Source organism: Hypomesus transpacificus, chromosome 23 (genome assembly GCF_021917145.1).
Source record: "Hypomesus transpacificus isolate Combined female chromosome 23, fHypTra1, whole genome shotgun sequence".
NCBI lineage: Eukaryota > Metazoa > Chordata > Actinopteri > Osmeriformes > Osmeridae > Hypomesus > Hypomesus transpacificus.
Genome location: NC_061082.1, coordinates 19359081 through 19375728, shown reverse-complemented (window position 1 = coordinate 19375728; position 16648 = coordinate 19359081). Strand labels below are relative to the sequence as shown.

General features: G+C 48.9%; 1 protein-coding gene across 1 annotated transcript in view; it reads left to right on the top strand.

Moving 5' to 3' along the window:
• myo3b (myosin IIIB) overlaps positions 1 to 13863 on the top strand; it is a 37599-nt gene extending 23736 nt beyond the window's left edge. The window contains exons 21-23 of the mRNA XM_047046015.1: positions 12765 to 12865; positions 13243 to 13289; positions 13731 to 13863. Of these exons, the coding sequence (XP_046901971.1) occupies positions 12765 to 12865; positions 13243 to 13289; positions 13731 to 13863 (281 nt within the window). The remainder of the gene's footprint in view (positions 1 to 12764; positions 12866 to 13242; positions 13290 to 13730) is intronic.
• The last annotated feature ends 2785 nt before the right edge of the window (positions 13864 to 16648 follow it).

Sequence of the window (16648 nt, the reverse complement as noted above, 5' to 3'; positions counted from 1 at the left end):
TTCTTCGCCCGTGTGTGTAATTCTACAACTGCAACACAAAGGCTCTTCAGACAGTACCTCTGCCTGCCCTGCCTCTCTGCCTGCCCTGCCTCTCTGCCTGCCCTGCCTCTCTACCTCTCTGCCTGCCCTGCCTCTCTGCCTGCCCTGCCTCTCTACCTCTCTGCCTGCCCTGCCTCTCTGCCTGCCCTGCCTCTCTACCTCTCTGCCTGCCCTGCCTCTCTGCCTGCCCTGCCTCTCTACCTCTCTGCCTGCCCTGCCTCTCTACCTCTCTGCCTGCCCTGCCTCTCTGCCTGCCCTGCCTCTCTACCTCTCTGCCTGCCCTGCCTCTCTGCCTGCCCTGCCTCTCTACCTCTCTGCCTGCCCTGCCTCTCTGCCTGCCCTGCCTCTCTACCTCTCTGCCTGCCCTGCCTCTCTACCTCTCTGCCTGCCCTGCCTCTCTGCCGTCCACAGCCCACGCTCCTCTTTGAATCACACGCTGTCACGTGGACACAGAGAAACACCCCCCACTTTGAACAGAGCGGAACACAGAAATAACTTTGTTCCAATTAATAGTTCCGTTTGGGGGGTGGAAACATCATTGCTCACTCGTTTGCAAAGAAAGGTTTTTTTTGTGACTAGCGGCTAGTTAATTGAACAAGCACTTTTTAAATAAATGGCAATTATGCAAGAGCTTGTGTGTTTGTTTTCTGTATGTGTGAATATTCAAACTATGTGGAGTAAAGCTGATTTTCAGTGCCTATGGGCATGTGTATAGTTATACGTATACGTTTATACAGATGTATGTATGCGTGTATAAACTGTACTGTGTGCATACAGTATTTATGTACATATGTATATACTGTATGTGTATGTGCATTACTGTATATGATTGTTCTATGGTCTAGTACTGTGTCTAACTGTGATATCTACACGTGCAGCCTACAGGGGCCATCGTGTCCGGAAGGACCAGGGGGCCCAGAGAGACCAGGGGGCCCAGAGAGACCAGGGGGCCCAGAGAGACCAGGGGGTCCAGAGAGACCAGGGGGCCCAGAGAGACCAGGGGGCCCAGAGGGACCAGGGGGCCCAGAGAGACCAGGGGGCCCAGAGAGACCAGGGGGCCCAGAGGCACTCTTCCCTCCCAGGGGCCCCGGGGAGGACAGCCTGGGAGGAGGAGCAGTACGGGTAAGAGCCCTGGCTCAACTCCCCCCTCAGCTCCACCCTCACCCTCCTCCCTCACGCTCCCCCCTCAGCTCCACCCTCACCCTCCTCCCTCACGCTCCACCCTCACCCTCCCCCCTCACGCTCCACCCTCACCCTACTCCCTCACGCTCCCCCCTCACCCTCCCCCCTCACGCTCCCCCCTCACGCTCCCCCCTCACGCTCCCCCCCTCACCCTCCCCCCTCACCCTCCCCCCTCCCCCTCCTCCCTCACCCTCCCCCCTCACCCTCCCCCCTCACGCTCCCCCCTCACGCTCCCCCCCTCACCCTGCCCCCTCACGCTCCCCCCTCACGCTCCCCCCTCACGCTCCCCCCTCACGCTCCACCCTCACGCTCCACCCTCACGCTCCCCCCTCACGCTCCCCCCTCACCCTCCCCCCTCACGCTCCCCCCTCACGCTCCCCCCTCACCCTGCCCCCTCACGCTCCCCCCTCACGCTCCCCCCTCACGCTCCACCCTCACGCTCCACCCTCACGCTCCCCCCTCACGCTCCCCCCTCACCCTCCTCCCTCACGCTCCCCCCTCAGCTCCACCCTCACGCTCCCCCCTCACGCTCCCGTAAACCTGCCCAAGCTCTGCTTGTGAAAGGAACGCGAAGCGTTTCATCCCAAAGCACACTGTCGTTTTAGTCTTCGGTGTCCTACGAGGGTCAGTAAATGAGAGTCAGGTGAGATCCTTCCAGTATTCAAACAGGAAGCACCAGTAGAGACCACCAGTAGAGACCAACAGAGAGAGTTATTGAGCTGCGGTGCCTGCATACCTGTCACTCAACCTGAGCTCCACCAGGGAAACTCGAATGTTCTGTTGTTCTAACCACAGGGGAACAGGCTCCTCCCCCTCCACCACCTCTCTGGCGGTTTATACATATAGTAAATATCTTTCCAGCGAGATAGCACACTTGTCTGGCCACAGGCTGGGCCGGGCCGTGTGCTGCCATGCACATGTTCCGCGCGGGGGAGTTTGTGTTTACTCAGCACATGGGCTGGTCCGTCATTAAGGAAGTATGCACCACGCAGGAGTGCAGCAGCTGAACACATGAAGTCAGGAAGCTCCAACACACACACTACCAACTCTCTCTCTCTCTCTGTCACTCTCTGTCATTCTCTCTCTGTCACTCTCTCTCTTTCTCTCTCTCTGTCACTCTCTGTCACTCTCTCTCTTTCTGTCACTCTCTCTCCACCTCCCTCTCTCTCTCTCTGTCACTCTCTCTCTTTCTCTCTCTCTCTCTGTCACTCTCTGTCATTCTCTCTCTGTCACTCTCTCTCTTTCTCTCTCTCTCTCTGTCACTCTCTCTCTCTGTCACTCTCTCTCCACCTCCCTCTCTCTCTCTCTCTCTCTCTGTCACTCTCTTTCTCTCTCTCCATCTCTCTCTCTCTCTCTCTCTCTCTCTCTCTCTCTCTCTCTCTCTCATTCTCTCACTCTCTCTTTCTTTTTTTGGTCTCGTTCTCGCTCTCTCTCTTTCTCTGTCACTCTCTCTCTCCATCTCCCTCTCCCTCTCTCTCTCTCTCTCTCTCTCTCTCTCTCTCTCTCTCACTCTCTTTCTTTTTTTGGTCTCGTTCTCTCTCTCTGTTTCTGTCACTCTCTCTCTCCATCTCCCTCTCTCTCTCTCTCTGACTCTCTCTCTCTCCATCTCCCTCTCTCTCTCTCTCTCTCTCTCTCTCTCTCTCTCTCTGTCACTCTCTTTCTCTCTCTCTGACTCTCTCTCCCTCTTTCTCACTCTGTCACTCTGTCTCTCTCTGTCACTCTTTCTCTCGCTCTCTCTCTCTCTGTCACTCTCTCTTTCTTCTTTGTCACTCTAGCTCTCTCTCTCTTTGTCACTCTATCCCTCTCTGTCACTCTCTCTTTCTGTATCTCTCTCTCTCTGATTCTCACACATTCTCTTTCCCCCTCTCTCTTTCTTTCTCTCAGACTCTCATACCCTTACACTCTGTCTGTCTGGCTCTCTCACTCTCCCTTTGTCTCTCTCTTATTTTGCCTGTCTCTCATTTTGTCTGTCTGTCTCTCTCTCTCTATTGATGGAGCGCCCAGATGACTGAGTTCCAGCTGTGAACGTATGTTATTATCATGAGTGACTGGTTAAGCACTCGAGAGAAAGAGAGAAAGAGAGAAAGAGAGAGAGAGAACGTACAATGCTCTTACTCTGCTACTCAGTAGTTGTGTAGTATAATCTGATTTACATGAGCGCTGGAAGTGGTCTGACCTGCATCTGTAATTCTGTACTTTAGATGTTTAGAATAAGATCAGATTCTCTATAAAGAGCGTTCTTGGAATTCGATTGACAAAATATGATCAACCAATGCCGATCTGTTTGATCCAGTAGATCTTTTTGATCCAGTAGATCTGTTTGATCCAGTAGATCTGTTTGATCCAGTAGATCTGTTTGATCCAGTCTAGTAGATCAACTGAATTCTTAACTTATTTCATCTTGACTTATTTCAGGTCAACGTTACTAATCTCTCTAGACCCAGAGATGAAATGTTCACATCTTAAAATGTTGTGCTTGTTTTGTACTCAAGCAGAGATCTGATGCTTCTGAGATTTATCTCTCCATGTTTACAATCGTATTCCTCAGTGAGAAAAACTTCAAACCTCCACTTAACAATTCTGTTTAATCAGCGCTGGAATTTGTCCATATAGATCTATTTTGACATGATCGGGCCGTTCGGCCCCTGTAAGATGTTCTCACCTGCCTGCTACCTCCTGTCCTCAACCCTTCAACGCCTACTGTACATAACAATCTTTATTTGAGTCTGCTTTCAAAGACTTGCATTGCATCATAACAGCTTCCAACAGATTTCCGGGGTTTGTGCTGTATCAAAATCTACATTGGTCCTAGGTTCTCTAAAGTACGAACAAAAGCACTAGTGTTTTGTACTGTGTGTATTATTATTAATAACTAGCCTGTAAAGATTGAATGTGTATGTATAATGTAGCAGTTACAGGATGGTTCCTTTTAAATCTCTCGTTAACCTTCGCAGGTCCAATGGCCCACTCAACAGCCAGGCTCGCGTTGATCAGAGAGAGAAGGTAAGTTCCTCTCAGTCACATGAACCTGCTTTATGTGCAGTAGGCTTCAGAGATGCACTGTATGCATAATACTGTACAGTACTACAAGGCTGCTCTAACATAGATTATTCACTGGGAGGTTTTGGAGTCCTTGAGACAAAAGACTTGTCTCGCTCCAAACTCCATCTCAGAGGGGAGACAGGGTGGGACGGGAATGAGAGAATCAAAAGGCTGGAAATTCACGGCTGAGAATAAATGCTGGCTGTTCCCTGAGGTGATTTGTCTTTGCGCTTCTCTTTCTACAGATGTTAGACCCCTTTTTTAGTAAAGACCTGAGGTTCTTTGGTAGCACTTTGATATCCTGCTCGAATTCAATATGTGAAATAGAAGAGCCACTCCGTGACTTGGAGCACATCGCAGGCTTTGAAGTCTGATCCAATTTTTGCTGCTCACCATTTGATGTTGAAAGGATGAAATGAGGAAAACGTACAGTTTTTGCCAGTAACTCTGCTGAGCATATGTAAGATTAAAAAAGCAAAATCCTTTGGAGGATGTACTTAGAAATGTTAAGCAGATTAATACTTTCCTATAGCTCTTTTATTCAAAGATAAAAATTAAATATGGAAGGAAGCCTGTGTATGCTGTTATTTTTCTCCCCTTTCACAATGAAGCCTGTGTGTGTCTGTTTGGAGGTAGGACTAATAAGGGGACCGATGTGATAACATTAGCAAACTAATGCTTATGTGCCTGAAAAAGAAATACATGTTTGAAATCACATGAATATGACCGGTGCGTGACTAAACAAGAGACGGCGGGGCTTGCTTTAGCTTGTGTCGGTTCCCCCTGCCTCCACTGACTGTCTCTCCTGCCTGTTCCCCCTGCCTCCACTGACTGTCTCTCCTGCCTGTTCCCCCTGCCTCCACTGACTGTCTCTCCTGCCTGTGTCCCCCCTGCCTCCTCTGACTGTCTCTCCTGCCTGTTCCCCCTGCCTCCACTGACTGTCTCTCCTGCCTGTGTCCCCCCTGCCTCCTCTGACTGTCTCTCCTGCCTGTCCCCCCTGCCTCCACTGACTGTCTCTTCTGTCTGTGTTCCCCCTGCCTCCTCTGACTGTCTCTCCTGTCTGTGTTCCCCCTGCCTCCACTGACTGTCTCTGCTGCCTGTGTTCCCCCTGCCTCCACTGACTGTCTCTCTTGCCTGTTCCCCCTGCCTCCACTGACTGTCTCTCCTGCCTGTGTCTCCCCCTGCCTCCTCTTTCAAGGTTGGCCGCGACTGCAGAGACGACAGCAGAGGCGAAGGCTGGGCAGGAGACAGGCTGGTGAAGCCGCGCAGGGAGACGTGCAGCCTGAGAGACACGCAGGGTAAACAAGGTAAAGCTCAGGCACAGAGCTGGAGGGTGCGGGTAATTACACAGAGAGACAGGAGGAATCCTGCTCTAATGGATAAAGTGCCATTTTGAATACGGGACCCTTTTCAACCTGTCATCCCTACCAATCCTCCCCTGCCTGTCTTTGTTGACTACAAAGGCAGGCAGCATTATGAGCGATCATGCCTGTGGTATTTTAATAACCTGGGTCAGCTCGTCTTAGGCGTTGTCTTGTGCCGCCCTGGTCCTTTCAGAAGTGGCACCAGCACTTCAAAGCTCTTCCTCCTCCCACAGCCCTTCACTAAAGATCTCATCAGCGGCTGGAATAGACTGGTGCAGTAACGATGACAAGAAAATACACAAACCCTGATTTGTTCAACATATGTTTGGTTTGCTTCCCGCCCCAGGCAATGAATTGCATTAATGCGGGCAGCCTGGGGGGGGGGGCAGAGCGGGTGGCAGAGCGAGGCTCTCCTGATCACTGCCGTCCCCCAGCAGCCCAACGCCAGCCCAACACCAGCCCAACGCCAGCCCAGCCCGTGTAGAGGGGCCTGGCCCTTCATGAATGTTCTTACAGGAGTGTGGGGTACGAGAACGAGGTGGAATAGCGTTTAGCAGCGCGGCCGGGAGATTACGGGGATTAGACGTGATAATGTAACACAGACAGGGCTCTGCAGCGGGCCTGGGATTAGTGTCAGCACGTCACAGCAGGTCTGGGTTAGATAGCGGCTAATTCTGTAATGCTGGATACAGGTGACCCCCACTACCAACCATCATTGGAGCCGGGGGGGGGGTTCGTTTGATGAATGTATAATGTCACTATGAATATGGGGGGTAAATGAAAGGCTTTGGGTTTAATTTTGTTTATGGAAAATAACATGTAGTTTGCCCTCTGTTTCAAATGCATAATGAGACTCCTTCATTTAGACTTAAGAATGTGCTGGTGTTATGAGTATGGAACAGAGTTTATGGGGGGGAAAACTCCTGATGACTCGGCCCATTAATGAGGTCTGAAATCCCCTTCTCTCTCGGGAGAGCAGAGCTTCTTGGCAACATGCTGAATGTTGGAATAAGGAACCTGCTCCTCCCCATGAGCCACAGGCCTCTCTACTGATGTCTCTACTCTCTACTCTACTCTACTCTCTACTCTACTCTCTACTCTACTCTCTACTCTACGCTGTTTAGAGTGGAGAACACACAGACATTCAGGTATTCACCACCTTCTGTCCACCCTCCCCCATCCACTCCGACCCATCCCCCACCCCAACCCCCCGTTTATGTTGCGAGCTCCGCTCGTAGCTCCGGTCCTTTACAGGAAACCCTGTTTGAATGTGTTGGGGGGGAGGCCACACTGTCCCAGGCACCCAGGGCACGCTTTGATCCCTGCACATCTGAGGGGCCTCTCTTTCTCCTCCCTCCCGGGGTTGAGCGAGTCGTGCGAGCCTGGGCCCTGCCAGATGTTTGGAGAGCAGGCTGCCTCCTGTGTCTCATCCTGTGCTGTCGCCCCTGGAGATCTCCTCGGCTCAGGGGCGGAGGTGGAACCTGGAGTGTTTCAGGACACCGACGGAGAAAGCTGAAAATGAGCCCAGGATATGATGTCCGCTCTGTGCTCTGCCCTGACGATGAAACGGGGGGGGGTTCACAACCCCCCCACAAGGTTTCACAACAGAAACCTTGTGGCTTGACCCGGAAGCACTGCCAGGATTTGATAGACATTAAGTCCTTTCTAAGTAATTTGACTGAGTCCAGCTGTGCGGTGGATCAGGCCAGCCCCCTTTGTCCATGAAACAAAGCACGACTGAAGGAGATTACCTCTAGCTGGGGAGATATCTGTGCGAGGGGGGGGGGTACGTGAACACAAGTCTGAGGGGACTATTCTCTAGGGTTAGCCTTCTCCTGCGGTGAAGCCCCTTTGTTGGGGGGGGGAAGGCAGCATTAAAGCGCTTCACAGACACACTCAGGTTTCTCAAGTGTCAACCTTTGATTTTTATGTTGATGAAAAAAAAGTTGCCAGTACACCGTGCCGTCATGTAAACAGAACACTTACAGTACGATACCTCTCTACCTGTCTTAGCAGCTTGAATATTAATACGAAACGAATATTTCTGAGGATGAGTCACACAGAGAGAGAGAGAGAGAGAGAGAGAGAGAGAGAGAGAGAGAGAGAGAGAGAGAGAGAGAGAGAGAGAGAGAGAGAGAGAGAGAGAGAGAGAGAGAGAGCGCCTGTGCCAGCGAAAGGCAGATATGATCAGAGAGCTGCTTCTACACGTCTCAGCGTGGTAAACAGGATGGGGCCGGGGATCAGTCAGAGCTGACTTTATGGTTTATGAAGGCTGAGCTACTTATGTTAACAGGCTTTTTTGAAGATTATAGTTGTGGTAAACATACATGTCAGTCGTGAGCGAGTGATAAAGAGGAGTCACAACACAGAGACCAATTACCTCCACGTCTCCAAAGATGGTTAACCTGCTCCTTTGAATAGTGGAGAAGAAAGCAGGAAACTGAAAGGCAACGGTGCCTTTGAGGTTTCCTAATACTGACTTATTGGTTATGGTTCTCCTGTACCTTCAGTGTGTGCTTTTGTGAGAATCAATGCCCATTGATTCTCTCCTCGGCCTGTTTTGCTCATGCTCAGACACTGAGGGGAGAAGCTCAGACACAGAGGGGAGAAGCTCCGAGCGAGAGACACTGAGGGGAGAAGCCCGGAGCGAGCGCCATGCTAGGACGTTACTCAGCGTGAGGAGGAGCCCACGTTCGCCCATCCATCTCGCTACTCCTCCAGCTCTCTCGTTTCCCAACCACCCTGACGCAGCAACACGTTCCCCCGGGCCAGAAGCCACCCCTGCCTGCTCACCCCCCCCCCCCCCCCCCCCCCCAGAGCCACCGCCATCAGCTGCCTCACATCTCCAAACATCTGCCAGACAAATGATCCACCCCTCTCCGTGTTCTTCAGACAAACATCCTCCCTCCGTCCCACTGTCCCTCCCTCTCGCTTTCTCTTCCAGCCTCTTGATTGATCTGTGTGCGTGTGCCGGAGTCTCTCATCCTCCATGCCAGGACGCATTCCTGCCGTTTTAGGCAAATTACAGGCGCAACGCCACATCACGGCAGATTTGGAGCAGATAGGACGACTCCCGGCAAACGGAAGGGGTTACCTCTGTCTGCTCCTACCTACGTAATCCTCTTAATGTCAGCGAGAGCAGCTAACAGGATGTACTTCCAAACGGCTCTCCTTCACCATTTCCCTCTGAATAATCTCCTCAAACGTGAAAATCACGGTGTGAGATGATGCCATAACTGAAATGGCCAGTGTTGTTTGCTAACTTTTGAATGCAGGGAACATTAACGATGTCCTCAAACCGTAGCACAACCCTGGCCGTAGTCACCCTGTTAATGACTTTGTGATCAGGTCTTGGCCTCTGCAACTTCCCGTCAACTAACATGCCTTCCTGCTGGTAGGTCAGACAGATACATCAAACAGATGTTGGTCTAAATGATTGACTTCCAGAAGGTTGGAGAGATTTTTCCTCCACACAAAGATGTCTTCAGGAGTCAAAGTACCAAATGCGCCGTCAGTGGAAATGATTGATTTCAGTGTGAAAAATTGGTTGTAAGTAACAACATCCTCTCGTTGCATTAGTGGAAAACAGATGCAGAAACCGCCCTTTGTAGGATAATCTGTAGAACCTTGTGATTCTCCTAGTGGGGTTTATAATTCAAAGCACATGGGTTACCATTTAACTACGATGTCCCAAATGAAGACATTGGTAATAAATCACAGGAGTCCTGAAAAGTTCTGGAACTCTTCTTGAAGAATTCAACTTGAGCTACAGTATCTATTCAGGGACGTTCTGTTTGCAATAAGTGTGTGCGCATGTGTGTGTGTGTGCGGTAGTTTACTTGTGTGCACCCCCGTGTGTGTGTGTTTGCATACGTGTGTGTGTGTGTGTGAGGGGGTTTCTGAGGGGAAAGAGTGGTCTGGGCTGCACATGCCTCATTTCGACATCAAAGAGTTCTGCTGATGATTTTTCCTTATAATCCATGCCTTTTGGTGCCTCGGTTGTCTCCAACTGAACAAACAAAGCCCAAGTGGTTAAATGTGGTCTGGGAAAAGTCAGGTGATCCGGGCACGTGATCCAGTAAGTAAATCGATACGTCTCGTTCATTTATTCCGCAGAAGAATCCCTTTTAGCAGCTTCTTTTATGTGGTTTCTGACAGAGAGTTTCTGATTTTCAAGGGATTTAACCGAGTGGTATTTAGAGATGTGTGCTGCGAGTCGTCTGCGCAGCTTTGAAAATGAAAGCAACACCTATCTCTAAAAGAACATCCTTTTTATCTCGAGAAGAGAAGCAAGCGCGTACAAATATGCAAGTGTCTGCAAACGACAAACTCCGATCACCCGACTCTGCCAGGGTTTCTTCAGATAGGAGTGGATCAATATTGTATGACTCGCCCACCTTCTCTATTCTCCTTTGGCCATTATTCCTCCCTGCACCAAACTCCCCCCCCCCCCCCCCCCCCTCATGTCCTAGCCCCAGCGAGCCAGTCTGACCTCCTCCCAGACCAGCCTGAGCCCAGCCTGCCATGCCAGCAGCGTCTGGCAGCCCTCCGTCCCTGTAACCTATCTGCAGGAGCAGCATTCCTCTGGGCCTGGCCTGGATCAAATGGCAGTGATTTCCCAAACAGAGGCGGAGATGGGGAAAGCCTGACCCCCGTCCCTCTGATCTGCTTGGCGCTGTCATGGCTGCGGGTCAGAGCCTGGATAAACGGGCTGCTGGCTGTGTGGGAGCTGTGTCTTCCTCTCCCAGGGATGCTGGCTGTGTGGGAGCCGTGTCTTCCTTTCCCAGGGCTGCCACGGAGCCCAGCCAGACAGCTGGGTGCTGGGGCAGTCATGATCCCCTCAGTCTGGCACCATGGAGGGTCTCCTCTTGCCTCCCCCCAGCAGGAACCTGCTCCGCTGACTGCCCCCTGCATATCTGTGTGCTGTAATGCTCTTAAGAGTCCGCTGGATTTAGGTTGTTCCTGGGTGTCTACCTAACTAAGTACAGTGTGATTATGGTTTGGATGTGAATCAACTTGGAACAAGCGCATTTGCTTACTAAGTTAACTCGTTTTCTAGTCTAGAGCACAACAAATAATTATTTCATGTATGTATTTGACGACATATATTTTGTTGGAATGATTAACAGTTCATGCTGCTATTTGGTACAATTAGTATGCGCTATGATTGCATTATGAAACTTTGTTCAAGGCCGTCAGGATTCATTAGAAGTGATTGAGGCTTTGATGCGGTTTCAGGAGAATTTAGAATTTGCTTATCAAACCCCTTTTCAGACATAATTAGCAGAACAATGTCCCACATACTTTTCGAAAAACCTGCGATGCAAAATCTTTGTTGAAATAGGTGATTTATTCGAAATTAGAAGAAAAAACACTCAGTCATGTCTAACAGATTCCCGCTTTGTTTTGGAAGAATCTGATTATTTCATCCACTGTGGTAGTTTCACATGTGTTTGGTATTCAGAGCAGGAGTGGTTTCACCCACAGCCTTCTTGCTCATGGCAGCAGGCTCCCACCCATGTCGATAATGACTGTTCAGATAAACTACATTTCTCTGTTTGCACATGTGTTTTTGACTGGCTCCACACAATCCCCTCCAAGGCGCTCGACAGCGGACGTCACTGTCAAGCGGCCCTTCTGTACACACACATGACTTATAACTTGAAATGACAACATGACAACGCAGAGTACAACTATAACTATACATATTTGCGGTATTTAAATACAGTATGTGCATACACAACAAAATAGGTAGTTAACTGACTCCCCAAAAACCGTTATTTTTATTTTAAGGACACGAGATGACCCTAAAGGTGCTGTGCGATAATACCTCATATCCCAGATTCAGATGTGGTAAAGGAATCTTCATGAGCATCTCCAAAGCGCGAATTCACTAAACTTACGCTGGTTTGAATAACATCAAGAAAGCAGAGGGTGAAGAAGAAGGGGCGAAATGTCTGGGCTTTGATCTATAGGATTGAGATGCGATGAGGTCTGTTCAAAGTGAGTACAAAGTAGTGTTAAGCTGGAAAAAGTAAGTGCAGCTTTAGTCAGGGTTGGGATGCCGAGGTAGCGTGAGATGATGAAGGGAGGTCCTGTCTCAACCAAAACCAACAGGAGAAGATGAAACGTCTACCATTAAATATATATACTTCGTTGTAAAGGTGTCTGAGTTTTAAAACGCATTTTTGTAACTCATAAATCTCATAAAAACTTAACATTGGATGTACAGTTATAGAATAGATCTGCAATGCCTTGGTAATGGTCTCATGTTTGTTTAATCAAGTGATCGTATAAGACAGCTCATTACCTAACAGGAAAACCGACTGTGATATATCACACTGTGGTATTATGAATAATAAATAGTAACAGTCATGTTACTTTGAACGTGACGCGGAAACAACACTGAATTGGCAGTGCTACAGTCATGTTCCCCATGAGCAGGGAGCTAGGATGTGTTGATACACTGGTGCTGTAGAAGACCGTGAGCTTGGTAAGGTTGAAGGGACCCAGAACTGCATTATAACATCCCATCTACGTATCTTGGAGGAACTGGATGGACCAGTCGAGAGGCTCCCTGGGTATTTGTGTGGAGTTGAACATTAAGAAGGCTGGGCTATATTCATGGCCCCTGTCTGAACATGGGAACCCCTTCAATGGTACCACCTCCTCCCTGGCCAACAGTAGCGGTAGTTCCACATCTCTAGATTGACGACGTCTCCGCTGCCTCCCTGTCTTTGTGCCGTTCCTCCGTCCTGTGTTGCTGTCAGAGTGAAGACTGGCACTGGGCTTCCTCCGCCCCTGGGACGGCACTCGCATGTATGCAATCCATCAAAAGCAAATAACTTTGAATTAAACGGTCTACTTAATGGCATATATTAATATTAAAACGTACATGTGATGTGTGTGCGATCGTTTTTCCGTCCTTTACTTGGTGTCTCTGAGGGCTTCGAGCAGGGGAGACGGTTCTGCGGACGGCTGCTGTGATCTTGTCGGTTGATGTTGTTGTTGTTGTTTATTGTTGTTGCGGGGGCCGCCTGGCGAGTGCCGTGCCTCATGGTGTCTGTCTGTGTGCCTGTGTGTCTGTGTGCTGTCTGTCTATGTTTGTGTGTCTGTGTGTCTGTGTCTGTGTTGCAGGTCCAGTGCTGAAGCTGCAGCAGAGAGCCCCTCGCCGCAGGCCCCACCAGCCCAAGCTGCTAAACAGCCCTGAAGACAGCCTCTACTACAACCAGCTCAATGTGAGTTCAAAGCGGCGATAAAGGCCTTTGTCTGACTTTGGTTCCAGATGATAATACAATTAAATCTACCTGTGCCAGGGCCTGCAGCCCCACCCCCATGCTTCTCTGCCTCTTGTCTTGAACATGTGCTTATGCTCTTTATCTGTTGCTTTCATGTCAGGATGTCTGCCTTCACGGTGAATAATTGATGTGGTTTATCAAAGCTGAGCAACATGCATGCTGCATCAGACTCACTTGAGCCCTTTGATCAAAAAAAATTATGCTGTGACTTCTGATATTATCAGCATCTGCTCGCATTCAACACAAAATCACTTTGAATTAAAAATTAATGACTCTCTGCTCATCTTTTGACTGTGTGCTCTTGGCCCTTTCCTCAGAGAACTCTGGATTACCATGGGAGCAAGAGGAAGCCGAGGAAACTTGGGTAAATAACTGCTTTCCTACTTACAGCAACTCTAAACAGAGCAGGCCCTTTGTGGAATTGGAGAATCCAGAAATGGATTTTGTTTTCAAATAATGTAAATGGGAACGCTGAAAATAACAGGCAATTCCTCTGCGTCATGAAGACGAGGCTACACATTAAGGCTTTGTCAGCATGCTAATGTTAATTGTCAGAGGTCTGGCTTGTATTTGTAAGTGAATTCCTGGTTCAGTCTAGGGGGTCAGCATGCAAACAAAGAGTTTGAACTTGTTTATGCTCATCTATGGTGGATATTACTGCTTTTAAAACATTTATAATTATGTATTTCTTTTGAGATTACACGTTATTCTCATGACATTAGCATCGGCTTCAAAATCATCCGCCCACCTCAACCGTTATCTTTTCCCACTGACTCGTTCGGTCTTCCTCTGTTCCACATCACAGCCACGTCAAAGTGCTGGACGCGGAAGACGAGTACTACACGTTACTGTCGGTGGTGGAGTCGATCCCTGAGGAAGACTACTCGCCTGGGCTCCCTCGCTCCCTGTCTAGAGGCCCCCTTGTCAGTCAGAGCTGAGCCTTGCTCCTCCATCCCTGTCAACCGGTAAGACTCCAGCAGGACTAGACAGACACTCAAAGAAAATCCTCAGTCCACAGAGGAAATAGTAGTGGTGTAACCCAAGTGAATAGCGGTGCACATCTTTCATTTCTCCCAAAATGTGTGTTTTGGTTGTGCTGAACCTCTTTGTAAAACTATAGCCACATTTATTCACTGCACTGGCTCAGTCATGGTTAAGTTTCCTGTCAGAAAATATTTCTCAAGAGAAACTTACGGTTATCAAAACAGAGAAAAATGCTCAAAAATCAAGACTGTTAAAAGATTGCTTACAGGAAGTTGTTGCACTTGGTTAGGCTTGGTGATATCCCAGCACCTGAATCTCTTCCAACACACTCTGACACCCTTACTGACTCAAAGCCAAACCCTACTTAGAATTTCAACCCAAAGTACAGGAATTGTCTTTTAAGATGTGAAGTGTGGGAAACGCAGGGCTGGCCAGTTGATTTGAGGGGGGCTTATTTTTCTTTTTTTCCGTCTTTTCCTTTTCAATTTGCATATCATTTACTGCATCTCTCTTTGTTGACACCCCAGGGCCCGAGAATAGATTTGGATCTTAATAGGAAGAGTAGGGTGGTATGACTGAGGCCATCCTCCTCATGCACAGCGGGGAAAATATTAGAACTCTGCCTGGATAGCGAGGCCGGCTGGAGTTAGTTCCAGGTTCTCACATCCTGGCTTCAGAAGGCCCTTGGGTGGATTGGAGGGCAAGAAACGAGGGGACAGTTACGGTCACAACTAAGGATGTGTTGTTGGACATTTAGTCCAGACTAAATGTCCACTAAAAGCCCTAACTACAGTGACTAGTTACTTAAAACGGGCAACAATTTTTTTTTATTTCATTTGATTGCATTAACATTACCATTTTATGCATTCTAGTGTTTTATCCCCCCCCACCCCCACCCCTCACAGTTCGACACAGCATAAGGAGGAAGTCCAATAGAATTTGCAGAATTGCAAGAAAAATAGACCCGGCCATTGGCCACAGTATAATGTGGCTTTCCAGTTAGTTCAAAAGCACTTTCACCTCCGGATGTTCAACCCCACATTCAGCGGTAATTAGAGTCCTCGTTGTGTCGGGGATATTTCCTTCCTCTGTAGAGCAATGTGAAATAGGTCACCCAAGCACCCTGTAGTGAGTCTTAAAAGTACACTGAATCAATTAAGTGTGATCATGCTCCCTTGATTATTTTGGCCCTGTTTTACCACGGAGAGAGAGGAATTTCAAACAGGCTGTCTAGTTTGAATAACAAGGTTGGACTGTGGTGACATATGGTGCTGGAGTGGATGTTTCTTACCCCCTTTTCTTCCCTGCCAAATTACCTCCCTGGCTGATTGCCTGATTTAGCATATTATGAAAGGACATGGGCAGAGGTGTGAGTGTAATTAACTGAGCGGTTGTATGACGGGCCCTCCACTGTGGTGAGTGTAAACCCTGACCTGGTACGGACACATGGCCTCGTGGAGCTGCATCACCTCTGCAGGTGAACCAGCCCCCAGACGTCCTCCAGGACAGGGACTCCCCCAGACCTGACGCTAGTCAACACGAGGTCTGACACCTGCTCTCTTTAATACCTCTTCATAAACCCAGCGCCCTTTTTGTTTTCCCCTCATTAAAACTGACTGCATCTGGACGGGGAGAAGACTCCTTTAATGTGGTTAGCCTTTACCACCAATGTTATTTTTGCCATTGGAGCTATTTGCTCCACACACCGTGGTTTTGTTAAAGCTACCATCCATAGCCGGCTGAACCCTTCACATCCAGAGTTCCACCTCAGCTTCCTGGTATCTCTCCAGCTCCAGCCCCAGCAGACGAAGAATAGACTTGCGTTTCGTCAGGAGCGTACTTACCTTTTCACCTAATGGTGATGTCTCACTTCAAAGAGGAAGTGTGATTAGCCCAACATTGTCCTGTTTCTCTATCCTTTCAGCTCAAAGGGAGAGTTTGAATACCAATGTTTCTTGCGCAGTCCTTTCAGATGCACCCTTTGCGGTTTTGCATGCAGTTTGTGTGCTTTTGATATACAGATGTTTAGCTTTGTGAATACAAATTTCGACTGCCACGCTGAATACAATAGCATTTATATCTTCAGTGACGGATTAATGGACGACTCTAAAAATGTGTCTGTTTTGGTGTGTTCTCCGACTTTGCGAGTGCGTTGGGGGAAGAGTGCTGAGCAGGTGCTTGGAAGTCTCCACCGCCTGAACATTATGATACTCTTAGCAAGCTAATGATTGATGCTAAAGAATCGGACAAGCATGAGCGTCAACCAGATGTCAGATGTGTTGAGAGTTCTGTGCAAAAGAACATTCCCTAAAGACGGCATTAATAAAGGAGCCGGTGGAGAAGGGAAAGGGGGGGAGAGAGAGAGAGAGAGGGAAGAGGCATAGAGGAAGGAGGAGATAAAAGACTTGGTTGAGTATGCACATCAAAGGGCTCTTAATGACAAGGGATGCCATTAGGGTTACAGTGGCTTTTGTTTCACTTCCTCACACCTGCAGTTTGTTGAGGGCATTCTATGCACAGGCGAGTTGTTAAGAATTTGCATGATTATAAAATGCGCGAAGGGAATAGAAGCTTTCTAAGAAAGTTCCCTTGCTCTAATGTTGGTAGTGACCAAACATCTCCCTTCGAAATTACGGTTAGGTTTCCCTTTGAAGTGCAGCACAACAGCCATGGTGCTAAAGCACTCACCGAGGCAGAAGGCCTACAGAGTGTTCTAGATCGCTCAGAACGGTGCCAGAA